The 15,013-nt window shown below is 31.6% G+C and overlaps 1 protein-coding gene across 1 annotated transcript; it reads right to left on the bottom strand.

Annotated features, from left to right (window-relative positions):
- Positions 1-10,089: 10,089 nt before the first annotated feature.
- On the bottom strand, positions 10,090-11,056 carry LOC132060699 (nuclear transcription factor Y subunit B-1-like). The gene has a single exon (XM_059453663.1). The coding sequence runs from the start codon at positions 10,907-10,909 to the stop codon at positions 10,328-10,330; it is 582 nt and encodes a 193-aa protein (XP_059309646.1). The 5' UTR covers positions 10,910-11,056; the 3' UTR covers positions 10,090-10,327.
- Between the last annotated feature and the right edge of the window lie 3,957 nt (positions 11,057-15,013).

Here is a 15,013-nt window from a genome sequence, read left to right as displayed (position 1 = left end):
ATAGTTATTTGTGGTTTTCTACAGTTGATTCTTACATATTTTTGCTCGCTTATGGCTGTTTTGGTTGCCTGATTTTGGGCCAAGATTTGGCTGGAGATGCCATCGTGGCTCTGTATAGCTAATGTTTTTTTTGTGTGTCTAACGATGGGCTGATTCTCGACTGGATTCACATTTTTGGCTTACTGCTCACCCTTACAGTTGCCATTTTCGGACTATTTTACATTACTTTTGTTAGTTTATGCTCAGAAAATACTACTTCGGTGGCCAATGATGAATATTGGACTGTTTTTATATTTTTGGTTCACTAATATCTTGCTCTTTGCTTTGTATTTTTTTTAAAAACTTTTGCTACTACTTTGTCCCCATTTTTGGATTTTTTCTATCACTATTATGCTATTTTTAGTTGATAATTTCGCTCCTGCTAATGTTCCTAATTGTTGGCTGTTTGTTGTGAAGATTTGCAGCTAGCAGCTTCACTTGCTATTGTTTGCGCTGTTTTATTGCTTTTTGGACTGCTTTACATAATCTTTTAAGTTACAATTAATGTTTGATTTTATGCCCGGAAAAATGCTTTTGGTGGTCAATTGTACAGTTATCTTTTATTCGCATGTATTTGAGTTTATTTGGGCGAATACTAGACTCAAATTGCCGATGAAGAAATTTCCGTCGATTTTCAAGGCCTGCCATGTACAAAAGACGGGTTTTTATTTTAATTTTATTCATTATTTATTTAATTCATTCGATAGTTATTTATTCCTTACTAACACTTTTACTAAGTGTTTATCAAGTGCATGCGCAGACACATCCCGAAGACGACACTCGGAAGGAACCCGAAGACTTCATCGAATCCTTGTTTGTATTTACTTTCGCGCGTTATTTAAAATCGTACAAAACATAAACTTGGAGTAGTGAAAACTTCACTTTAACGTTGGGTGGGGATATTTAATTACTTGTCGCTTATATGTTTAATTTAAAATTCGTTATTCGCTTTAGGCAAGACTTAGGCCGTCTACACTTTCATAAATTGATTAGATTGACTCGATATAAATACTTTGTTAATTGAATTCACACTTTTGGCGTTTTTGGCAAAAATGCTAGTCCATCCTTTATTTTATATTCTTTATACACTTTTAATACAACGTACATTTTATATTGTTTCGTATACGCCAATACATATTTTAGTTAAGTTAAATCCATATTTTTGATGCTAGGTAAATACTAGGCCGTTCATTTACAAATCTTTTGTTGTTTAAAGGCATTATATATTTTCACTCATTTTTTTATACATAATTCCTTATACTTATTTTTTACCAAAACGTTTTACTATCCTTTTGTTCCTTATTGTTCTTTTTAACTAAACGGACACTCTTTTTAACTAAACGGTAGAAACAAGTCAAATAAACTTCACTTTTCTGAATAATTTCATTATATAAAATCTTTACACCAATGAATATTTGTTAATTATTTTTACATTCTTTTTGCACTAATATATCCAGTTATTCAATTCTTTATACATTTTTGACCTGAACTCTTTTATACTTGAAATACATTCTTTATATGTCTAATATACATGCATTCTTTTATATAGATAGACACACATTCTTTATATACTTGATACACCTATTTTACATTCTTTTATATTTTTTATACATCTTCCATATAGTTGTATACATTCTTTACACTAACGGATATACACTCTTTATACCAACAGATACACTTCTATACTTACGAGGTGCATTCTCTTTACACTCCTTTGTACATTTTTATCGATATACATTCTTTATAAAATACTTTATACTTGTTATACATACATTTTTATACACTGCATATACTTAGCATATTATCACCTAGTGTAGCTTTTTCATGAAATCACAACATTTTGAAAACATGTAATAATAATGATAAACAGATAGATAATCCTCCTCTAGTGTTCAGTTAAACTAAGTTTAAGGACCTGTCTTCTGACGGTCCAGAGGATGCTTAATACCTTTCCCTTGGGGTAAATAAAACCCTTATCTAGAATCTCATAGGTTTCGTGGACTAAAAATGGAGTAGACACACAAATACATATAGGTTTCCTGTTTTCCCTTAAAAATAAGGCGGCGACTCTAACCCTTTTTAAATCAGTTAGAAGAACCGGGAAGTTGCAAACTATCTTGTACCAGTTCAAAATAGGGCGTAACAACGCTCAACCACAAAGATAAAGCAGCACAGAAATTAGCAACATCATAATGTTGGCAGCCCAATAACCAAACAAACAGCCACAACAAATTCAATAACTCGGACTCACGATTTCCAATCACCGTCCCGTGAGTCCTATACGATAAACATACTAAAAGCGGTCCTTAAGAGCTCTTTTATGAAGTTAAGAAGTAATAACATACCTCAAACATGAAGCGAACCAGCCCACTCTTTCCTGGACTTATAGGAATCAAACCAATACTACAACCACGAGAGCGAAAGATAAGAGCACGTAAATCTGAAGGAGAATCGAACAAGTACTACATGAAAAGTTATATATAAGAAAAATAAGGAAGGGAAGTCAAACAATATAAAAATATTTCAACTAAATCTTCACTTCTATTTTATGAATTGTCCCTCATAATATTGAAGATCATTGAGAACAAAAAAAAAAAAAAAAAAAGGCTAAAGAAATAAAACCCAAAATTCGACTAAAATCTGAAGAATCTAAACTAAAGTTGTCTTCTCCATCACTCACAAAAGTACATTAGATTTCTTCAGATTAATAGCACAAGTGACTGAACTCGCAAGAGAATAATGGAGAAGAACTTATCAAGGTGAAAAGCTGCAATGAAAGCAAGAGGGTTGCGTAGAAGATGGTGAAAAGAGGAAAAGATAATATTTTTAGGGCTTTAGGTGAGAGGGTATAATTGAAATTAGAATAAAATATAAGGGATAAAAAAGTAAATTTAATGGTCAAACCAAATGGCTTTTAAGCCCAAAGAAAAAAAGTTAGGATCCACCAACTTCTCATTCTTGACTTATTTTAAGCACTTTATGACTTATTTTGAGCACTTTAAAATTTTACCAAACACTAAAATAAGTTTAAAAATAGCTTATAAGTTGGTCGGTTTGACCAACTTATAAGCCAATCCAAACAGGCTCAAAGGCACATGGTTGAGCTCTAGGATCTAATTTAGTTCTACCATGAGAAAGAGTTGAAACATAATAAAGGCAACCAAAACATTTAAGAGTGAAATAAATAGGTGGATGACCAAATAGTTTCTCGTAAGGTGTTTTAAAAGAAAGAATCCTTGTAGGACATCTATTAATCAAATGAGTAGCTATCAAAAGGCAGTAACCCCAAAATTTACAAGGTAGATTAGATTGAAACAATAATGCCCTACAAAATTCTAAAAGGTGTCTATGTTTCCTTTTAACAACACCATTTTGTTCTGGTGCAGCAACACAAGAAGTCTGATGAATTATACCTTGAGAAGACTTAAAAAAAAATTATACCTGGAGAAGATGTAAAAGAAGAAGTGTTTGAACTGGAACCTAATTCCCAGGCATTATCAGATCTAATTAACTTGACCTTTTGGGAAAATTGTCTTTCAACCATTGCAAGGAAAGATTTTAGGATAGGAAAAGCATTGGATTTAGTAGATAAAAAAATGTCCAAGTACATCTACTAAAATCATCCAATGGTTAAAAAATACCTATAAGCATCATAGGTAGGTGTTTTATATGGTCCCCATGTATCAATATGAATAAGATCAAAACATTGTTGAGAAGAAATAGAACTATTTGGAAAAGGTAACTTGCTTTGCTTTGCTAATGGACAAATAGTACAAGAAACAAGAAACTTAGAACTTACAATAAAAGGTATTTCATTAATATTCTTCATATTAGACAAAGGCATATGACCCAATCTATTGTGCCACAATTTGCTCTCAGAATCAGAAACAGAAATACAATTGAAATTGGATGATACATCCTTTAAAAAAATTTAAGACAAAACTTGAAAATTTAAAACTAGGCTTGAAAAATAAAGAAACAGCTTAAGTCCTATTGTTCAACACATAAAGTTCTTGTTTTGCTTCACCAAGTAGCATTGGGCTCTTCATTGAAGGGCCATGCATAAAGCAATGAAAAGGAGAAAAAATTATGAAGTTAGCAAGTTGCTGACAAAGCCTATGAACAAATAAGAGATTGAAGTGAAAACTTGGAATAAAAAGAACATTGTGAATGATAAGATTAGTATATAACTTTGACAGAACCAAAATGAGAAACTGAGACTCTTTGTGAATTTGGTAACTTGACACACACAGTATGAGGTAGAGGCCCAAGATTGATAAAGAATTCTCTGATGTAACTCATGTGCTCAGTTGCACCTGAGTCAATGATCCAAGTCTTGTTAGTGAATTTGGAAACATCAATTTTAGAGTTTAAAGAGAAAGGGCTTAAGCTTATACCAGCACAGTTTGCATTAGCTATGACATCAGAATTGTTATTTTGATCATTTGGATTAACCTGCTGTAGCATCTGCATAATCTGAGTCAATTATTCAGGACTAAGTAACTTTCCCTGCTCATCAGATTGAGCACTAGGGACAAAAGGATCTGCACAACCATCATTATTAGTCACTGCATTACTTTGAATAGGATTTTGAAAACTCCTCTATTTGGTAAACTTAAAATTAGGAAGAAAACAAGGCAGTTTGTAACATTTGTCAATAACATGACTAGGTTTCTTGCAGTATTTGCAAAGTATATTAGATTTCTTGTTGTCATAGTACCCCTTTGTAGTCCTGAAATCAGTTGAGAAGGACCTTTGTCCTGTTGTACCTTGTTATGCAGCAATAAAAGAAGAGGATTCACCAAGAAACTTGGGTGTGTTTTGCATTTCCCTTTGTTTCTCTTCTTGCACCAAAATAGCATAAGCATTAGCAATAGAGGGAAGGAGTGAAATCATTAGTATATTTCCCCTAGCACCACAGAAAGAATCATTAAGCCCCATTAAAAACTTAACCAACCTTTTATCTTGTTTGAGCTTAACATTTTTCACTTTTGCTCCATAGGGACAAGCATAAGAACATGGAATAAAAGATTCCAAAGTGTCCAGTCATCCCAGCGTTTCTTAATTTTGTAAAATAAGCTGTAATATCAGAAGCACCTTGTACAAGGTCACTCAATTCTTTTTGAAGTTGGTATAACTTAGCTCCTGAACTCTGACCAAATCTATCCTCTAATTCAGTCCATATATCCTTAGCCATAGCATAGTACAAGACACTTTCAAAAATATACCTAGAAAGAGAGATTAATAACCAAGAGATTACCATATTATTGGATCTAGACCAAGCAGCATGTAACTTAGATCCAAATTCAGGTTCAACAATTGATCCATTAATAAACCCTGATTGTTTTTGGCAGTCAAAGCAATCCACATAGCCCTTTTCCATCTACCAAAACTTTTCCCATCAAATATTGTGTTAACCAAAAGAGCACCAGGTGAATCAGAAGGTGCAATGAAGAAAGGATGGGCTGAATTGATGAGTTCATTGTTAGAGTTATTCTCAGAAATACCAGAAGAATTTCCAAGTGTTGGGGTTGCAACATTATCTTCCACTTTTCGCAGAGAAATAGACTAGAAAAAGATGATTAATGAAGAAGATAAGGGAAGAACAGAATCAAAATTTAGAAGAAAATTTATACTAAAATTTCTTTGTATATTCCTTTGTATACAGTCATGTATATATAGCAAGAATGAAAGAATCTAATCCTACCAAACCTGTACACTTGTCCAATCTTTATTGGTACCCATGTAACTAACTATTCTGAATAAAAAGAAAAATACAAAAATGTAAATACATGGAAACTTCTAGATTATGTATAGGTGTAATCCTAACAGCTGTATACGTATGTGTATATTTCTTTGTGGTCTTCAGCTGAATATTGATTATATGGGACTTTGATTGCATTGTTGGGCCAAAGATTTGTCTTTGAATAGACCCAATTCTTTGAAAGTTGGCTGGCCCAAAAGTCCCTTTATTTTTTCGGTCACCGACAACTTAACATTGAACTCTTTTCTTTCTCTGAAACTTTCTCCATTGTTTCTTCAACTCGTTCATCAATAATCACCGGAGAAGAAGAATTCTATACTCCAATACGTATCATCACCTAAGATTGCGTGCAGAGTGGTTGTAATATCATCTGTAACAGCCCAACCCACTAAAAATATTGTCCGCTTTAAATATATTCATACATGAATTTTAAAAACGTGTCACCAGAGTCGTAGACTAGTTTTCATATATACCAACATCTCATATGAGATTTGCCCATAATGTTACGTATTTCTATGTTTGATTGAAGATTAAATTATGTATTTAGTCATTTCTGTTTGTTATAAAGTGACAACGTTAGTGAAGATCCAAATCTACAAGTGCATATTGGGTTCAAGTGATCTAAAATTCATCCAAAAAATAACTTGCACAAAGTTTAAAACATCAATTGGGGCGCAAATATTCAAAATGAGGGGTTGAATTGTAACATATGCTTCCGTTTTATCCCAGATACAAGAATGTATTACCAAGTTCGATACTACCAGCTAGATCATACTTCCAGCTTCAGTATTCCTTGTTCTTGATATTCAATAAGAGTTCTACCTTACATAGTTATATTACACTTTAATTACTTTCAGTATTCCATGGCATGCCCGATCGAGGTCTATATAGAACTATCTGCTTAGTGTAGTGTCCAATCATAGTTATAATTGTAGTTGAAATTTATTAGATATTCGTGTTATCCGTATTGTGGGATGTTCTCAGATATTTCAGTTTATGATGCGAATTGATTAAGTTATCAGCTTTTTAAGTATTAATCAATAACTAATAAATTAAGTAGTTCACTCGACGGACTTGTTAATCGGGTGCCAATCACTTGCCCCTAATTACGGATCGTGACATTTTCATCTCTTCTAGAGAAATGATTGTAGTTCTACTCAAACATTTATCAATGCAATGATTTTAAAATAAGTTTTTTTTTTTTTTATTTGTAAGAAGAAGCATGAGTGCTATTCTCTTTTTTAATAACTTACTTATTGAGCAAGGATTCCTCTTGGCTGACAGAAAGGTACTAAGTAATATCTTAATGCCTAATTGGCCATATGTTTAGCTATTTACTCAAATCCAAAAGGAGGGCCAAATCATCTGTCTTATATTAGTATTCCTTTTGTGATCGTGAAAAGTTATGTATAGCTATCAAATAGTTTGAGTAGATTTAATATTTTGAGCAAAGAATCTAAGCGTTGAAGGGTATCTTTTTGTATCGTGATATTCCATTTGAACGATATGGAAGAGTGTCCAGAGTTTGTATGAATTAATGGAGTTGGGTCATTCCACTAGCACAGCTAAAGTCCAGCCCTCCATTTGCTATTAGCACTACGGGTACTTAACCCCATCACTTTGACACTTCTGCAAATACTGGGGTCAGGTTATTGATTCGTGTAAATACTTTTGTTACACAATACGATAGGGAAAAATACAATAATGGAAAAAAACATAATAGAATATAATTCTTAAACCGTTAATTAAGGGAAAATAATGCGGGTGTTCATGCGGCAAAATCACCCGAAAACACCTAGTTAAATATATTACATTCTATATTTGAAAAAAATATCCATAAAATACCCAATTAATATGTACGTTATATGCCTTCGAGTTACACAAATCACATGCTATATACTTTAATAGTATACACAATATAATTCAATTATCTTGCTATTGTATACCTTCCAGATATATAATTATGTGAATTGTTTATCCAAAGATATACAACTTCCAAAATTGTGGCCTGTAATTTTCCAAGGGGCAGATTTTATAAACGGAAAAGGCTCAAATATGCCATCGAACTATCGAAAATGGCTCATTTATGCCACTCATCAATAGTATGGCTCATTTATGCCATCGAACTATCGGAAATGACTTATTTATGCCACTCATCAATCGTTTGACTCATTTATGCCATTGTCCGTCATCAAAATGACTCATCCATGCTATTTTTCATTAACGCCGGTTTTACAATACCAGATATGATACGTGAACTCTAACTAGATTATGGTTGTGGGTGGGTCGGGTGTATGGGTCGTAGTTTTTATTAATTTGAGATTTAAAATTAGACTAGTTTACTTAAACGAGGTAGACCTCTAATCATAGGCGGAGCTAGAATTTGAGGTTTGTGGGTTCCGAATTCAAATCTTTAAGTTACTGAGTTCTCAATTATTAACTTATACATATTACACAAATTTCTTAAAGCAAATATAAGGTTTGAACAAAAGCTTGTTCGCCAAACCGTTTAGACACGTGGCTCCGCCATCGCTTCTAATCAAGACCACGTTTCATATCTCGTATTATAAAAACCGACGTCAACGAAAAATGGCATGGATGAGTCATTTTGGTAACTTAACGATGATAAATGGCCAAACTATTGATGAAAATGACATAAATGGTACCATTTCTAATAGTTCGATAATAAAATGAATTTCGATAGTTCGATATTTGGCCCTTTTCCATTTTATAAATGGTTCATGCGGATATATTTATTTCTCACACATCATGAAAAAAATCCCGTATTAAAAAGGAAAAAAGAAAAGAAATGAGTGCTCAACGTTCACCATCTAATTCTTCTTACACAGCCAAAAGTGAAAAAAAAAAAAAAAAAAACTGAAATTATAGTTAGCAATTCGCTATTACGAAAATGACATATCACTATATGCTTTTAGAACATTTTATAATTGTTGGTGGACCTAGCTAGTTATTGAGTGGATAGTCATCAATGAGGACTCATATCACGCCATTGACAAAGATCGAACATCATAGAGCTTTAGGGCTATCTGGGCCATGCCAACAACAATTACACTGAATGGTCTGCGTCTTGGGCCATTAAAACAAATGTTTCTATTTTTATAGGCATATATGAATATGGCAAGAAAAAACTGTACTAAGTGATAATGTCATACACAGAATTACCAAGTTCATAATGCCAGTTATTCAAGAGTAACTCTATTTTTTCTTTTTTTTTGGGTCCAAGAGCTCTTAATTTTTTTTTTTTTGGGTCCAAGAGTAACTCGATTGAATGTCCAATATAGTCCTGTCACTAAAACTGATTCGAGACCACCCCTATAAGTTGCCACAAAAATATTACTTTCTTGGGAACTTTTCGTCGCCAAAAATAAAGAATAGTCACAAAAAATACTCAAGGAATTGTTCAAAATTAAAGTTGGCATTAAAGATACAGGTTATTAAATATTAAAACAAAACTTTTCATTTCTGTGTATGAAATTTATTTTTATTTTCCATTTTTTTGGGTAATTTTTCCGTTATACCTTATGGGTTGTTAGTTACTAGAATGTAAAGTAAACTTTTTTTTTTTCCACATAATTAAATAGTTCTGATGTTCTAATATATAACCAGACTCCAGTACATTTGTTTAAGAATATGGGCAAACAAACTCACTGGGACTGTGCATACTAAGTAATAAAACTAATAATATCTTTTTGTCACAGTCACATACAAACTAGTAAAAATTGCGAGCTATATATAGGTGTTGAGCATCTTTTGTCAAATGCTACTGAATATTGCAAAATGGTAAAGTTGGTAAAGTCAGTATTATTGTTTTCTACAGTAAAACGGTGGGACTTAACAATTAGTTTTTGCATATATGCTAATCAAGAAAATAGCTAATTACAATTAATAATGTCTAGATATGCAAGCTTCATCATATACTTAGTCATTTCCTTAATTTCATTGAATTGATAATGAAGAATAAAGAGGGAACTCTTAAACTAATCCTCTTACACGTTGTATGTGAAGTTTTCTCGAAGGATTCAAGTTAAGAAGTTAATTATAACCAGAGTGTAAAAAACTCTTACGCCATCAATTTAATTTAACTGGCAATAGTAGGTTATGACTATTTAAAAATTCAAGCTTATAAGTATGTAGAATTACCCGTTGTTATAGGTCAACTTAATCTGATGTTGTGAAAAAACCAATGCACAGTCAATACTTAAACACTTTCTCAAAATAGAAGTTAGCATTAATTGATGCTTAATTACATCCGACAACTATTTGACTAGATATTATAAATAATATGGAATTGATGAATCAGCTCATTCATTACATCCGAAAGACACATAATCAGCAAACCTATTAATTAAACTATAGTAATACTTAACACGTACTACAAAAGTAATAGAATGTGCTAACTTAACAAAATAAGAAAAAGGAAGATAACATAAAAAAAGGGCGTATGCAATATGTTAAGAATCAAGAACACAATATTTTAACAATAATTTCTCAAAAACCAAAAGTCTACCATTTAACCCCATGAAGATTAGCTGCAGATGTCAAATTTTCACCATAATTGTCTCCATAACTTTGTGAAAAGTTCCCACTATTGAAGCTCTGAATAAATTCAGGCCTTGCTAGTGAGAAATTTGTAACATGGTGATGATCACCAATATTATTATAACTAGTAGTAATATTAGTACTAGTTGGTTCATGAGAAGATTCTTCATTTCTAGCCATGATATTTTTTTCCCCTTCAGTTTCTCTATACTTATTGAGATAACCCTTTAAGGGTCCAACATAATTCTCAAACCCTAATGTTGTCATAGCCCACAAAAGGTCATCTCCATTGATGGTCTTCCTCTTTTCTCTTTGGCATTTATCCGATGCTTCGCCCGTGATGAAGCTGATGAACTCAGAGACACATTCTTGGACAGTTTCTTTGGCTTCTTTGGAGATTTTCGCGTTGGCTGGAAGTGATCTTTTCATTATTCTACTAACATTAGCTATGGGGAGGAACCTGTCTAGTTCTTTAGAGGAGTTATCGGACACGTTACCTGATAACGGGCTTCCCACAGGGCTATTTTGGGTTCTTTTTCCGGTCATGATAATAATAATGGTGATGATGAAGAAGAGAAGAAAGAAAGTTAAAATTGGAGATGTTTGGATTTTTTTTCTTTTTAGGATGAAGTGTATGTTGCTTTGGAATATTGGGAGAGAGGGGGCTTTTTAAGCTAACATTAGAAGGAAAAAGAAACAATAGAAAAAGAGTGGACAGACGGTTTGATGGGGACAGAAAAAGGATATATATAAATTATGAGTTGATCTTCAAAGGGATGGATCGAGTAAGAAGTTGTGGAATTTACCTTCACTAGGTCTACTCAACGCGAATTAGATTTAGTAGAGAATGAAATTTTAAATATGATAAATAAATATTTATTAGGCTTTCATTATAGGACACGTTTGGTTCAAATTTTGAAAAAAAAAAAAATCACGTGTTTTCTACTGCACGTTACATAAATAAGTTAACTTAAATATGTCACTTTCTTTAATTATACGCATTAGCCTCAGTAAGCCGTAAAACTCCAGGCTTGTTCCAATTAACAGTGATGTGTCTAGTTAAAGTAGATGACATATTTATTTGTGGTTAACTTAACTACCTAATGGACGCTTGAAAATATGCGCAAAAGATTTTTCAAAATCTCAATCAAAAGTGTCTAATAGAATCAATTTACCTTGTGTTCAGGGGCTCAACTGAAACAAGTCATGGTTCGAGTGTCTAAATGAAATGTACTGATAAGCTTAAGGAGTTGTGTATATATTAAGTCAATATATAATTATTTGCACTTGATATTTTACAGTAAGTAAATAATTTAATCTTAACACTTAAAAAAAATGAATTTAAAATATATTAATTAATAATTGTGCGTATGAAAGACATATATCTTGGGTTCACTGATGGATTTTTTTTTTTTTCAACTCACTGATGGATATATATAATACTGGTTGTAAATAGTACATTTTGACTCTTCGTGTACGTAAAGGAGAAATGAAATAAGTTTTGTGCAATAATATAATGAAATAAGCTCTGTGCAATAATTTATCTCTATATGTTAATGAAGAAGAGATAATGGACAAAAAGATAATAGAGAGAATCTCCGTTAATAATTTCTACAAAAATCTTGTTTTATTAATTAACTGTGTTATGAGCTCGTTCTTCTTGTTCTGTTCATGAAAACCTTTTTCCACAAACTCCACTATTAGGTGAGTGTGAGGGGCGGCTTGGTGGAGATTAATGATATGTATTAATTAATATAATAACGTAATCACTATGTGACTTTTTGTTTGAGTTGACAAAATTTTCTAAAATTTAGCTCCTTCTGTTTAACCAAACTTACTTTTTCTTAGAAGGGACTTTAATATGACAAAACGCACACAACAAAATTGCTAGACAATTGAGGAATGACATTACTATAGTGCTAAACTTTTTGTAATTGAGTTTTGACTTAAACATACACTGATCGATGTGTAAACAAACTTTTTTATAAAGGCGAATAACCTATAGAGACGAATTTATTTTTCTATTGAAAATGCTTTCGAATTCGTAGGTAATAGACGCACACCAATGGGACATAGTTAACTTTTAACTCCATCTTATTAGTCATCAAGTACCATTAGCTTTTAATTTGCTTCAGTGTGTAGATCTGAATTTTGTTTGTTTGTTTTTTCTTTAAGTGAATTGCTAAAGGTACACTGATTAAATAAATAACTTTTCTCGAACAAGTTGCTGTACTAAAGAAAAAAGCTTTAACAATAATTCACAAATAACGGAAGAAATAGCTAATATGAAACTTAAAAAATGTGTTTTCTTCGTCAAGGACCTTATACGCTTATTATTAACCATTTGAATTAACCTTAACTGTGCATTTTGCTTTAAATAATTTAATGGAGATTGTTAGGATTAATTATATTTTGAACCCTCCGATCCCTGGAATCTTCACATGTAATATGTTGCCTGATGTAAAAGCTATTCAAAATTATTGTTGGTGTATATTTGGTGATTTTAAGCGAGCTTTTGGTATATTTTTTTGCTTTTCAAAGAGGGTAGGACCATGATTGTTCTTGGAATCATATCGTTCTAGGAAATTCTTGAATATAGAATAGAGTTTATTTTCTCGTTTGCTCTTTTTAATTGTTAAAATTGACGTATTTCGATATCCATTTCACGAATAAATTAATTTCTATATATACGGAACAACATAAACTTATTTTATTATATCAAGGCACACAAAGAATAATTATTAGCCTGAAAATAAGGCACATAATTACTTGTTACAACGTGTTAAAATATATTTTTAATGTACGGAAATGTTTTACGTGTTAGTGTGCGTAAGTCAAATCAAAATAAATTTCATAATGCTTAAAAATTGCACAAGAATTAAGTGGTAAATATTCCTCAAAATGGTAAAATCATATGCCAAAGAATTCATAGATTGGCCTTCTTTGCTACGTATTACCTTTACAACGTGATCCGAATAAAGATATTTGATAAATAAAATTATATGTATCTCCATTTGTAGCTCAACAAGTTCCCAAACAAAAGGTATCCAATTAAAAGTTTCCCATTCCTATTATGGTAAAGCTTTTTATCTTGGCCATATATGGCTATTCGTGGGTGCTAGAAGAAAACTTGAATGAATTCTTGCTTATTTGACATTGGAGGAGACATTATGTTCGATAAAAGATTTCATACAATCCTTCACTTCACATGTAAATTAATATCTTTTGAAGATTTGTGAAGTTCAAATTCTTGGATGGTGTCCGCACTAAAATGCACAATAAGATAACAAAGGTATCTTTTTTTTTTTTTTTTTTTTGTCATTTCACTATAACGTTTCCCTCGCGCATTTTTTATTACCTTATCAACATTTTTTATACTTATATTTTACTTCTAATTGTCATTCCTTATAACAACATTTCACTATAACCCGTAACATTTTTTACATATTTTACTTATAACATTCTATTATAGGTACATAGTACTATTTGTAAAATTACCTCTCTATAACAGCCATACTCAAATATTGCATGATAACATTTTGTAAAAAATGTATTATGTATAAGAATAAAATATTAAAATATTTATGGTAATCACCATTAATGTCATGCACATAGAAAATTTCAAGAGACATCGGATGCAGAAGGTAACAACGAAAGTGTTGATGAAGAGCCTCAACCTACTGCTACTTGAGGTGAGATAGAACTGTTAACTATTGAGCTCTTTTTGCTGAAAGTTTGGACAAAATTCTTTGTCAATTGAAGCATTATATTATTAATAAGAGAAAGGAATTTACGAAACAACCTAGCTACAATTGTAGAATTCTTACATCAACCTTGAAATATTTAAATTCTTAATTAATTTTAAATGCATATGTTCCTTAGATTTTATTTCTTTATCAGTATGGTACAACTAGTTATGGATTTATTTAGTAATTTATTAGTCTTTTTAATTTTTAATTAATGAGGTATAAAAATCAATTGAGATTTTAAAATTAACAAGTATATTGTTTTCGTTTTTAACCTAAAAAGTATAGAAAAAATAGTTGTTTGCGTACTTTTGCTTATAACAGCTAAATGAGATCTAAACATCAAATGATAATATACATCTATAACAACACCTCATTATAACAGCCATGGATTTCCCGGAAAAGCGCTGCCATTATAGAGAGGTTTGACTGTATATACTGTTAATCATGTGTTTGGACATAATATTGTATGAAACAATAATTTATTCAATTTTTAATAAAGAGTTAAATAGATCATGTACTAGTATGTGTGTCCTTTACTTGTATATAGTAGATGATTTAGTGTATAGTTTAGTTTATACACGAAAGATTAGATTATCAGTTCTTATAAGTATAAAATTTATGTTCACACTCTACGAAAGGAATTGGACAAAGCTATCGGCATGATTGTATCACAAGATTGAATATAATTATATTCATTATGGGAACGGTATAGTTCCGACTTCTTGTGCTGGTACATTTTGTATGTATTGAACGGACCAAGTAGAGATAAGTGTTTTTGTATAGAATATATAAAACAACTTCTCTAGTTCATTAAATGTACTTATACTCTTAATCTTGATATAATTATTACGATCATTGTAATTTGTTCATTATCTTGACTTTGAGATTGATGATACTCCTT

This window comes from Lycium ferocissimum, chromosome 6, assembly GCF_029784015.1.
Source record: "Lycium ferocissimum isolate CSIRO_LF1 chromosome 6, AGI_CSIRO_Lferr_CH_V1, whole genome shotgun sequence".
In the NCBI taxonomy this organism is placed as follows: Eukaryota; Viridiplantae; Streptophyta; class Magnoliopsida; order Solanales; family Solanaceae; genus Lycium; species Lycium ferocissimum.
This window is presented reverse-complemented; position numbering and strand designations above follow the sequence as displayed.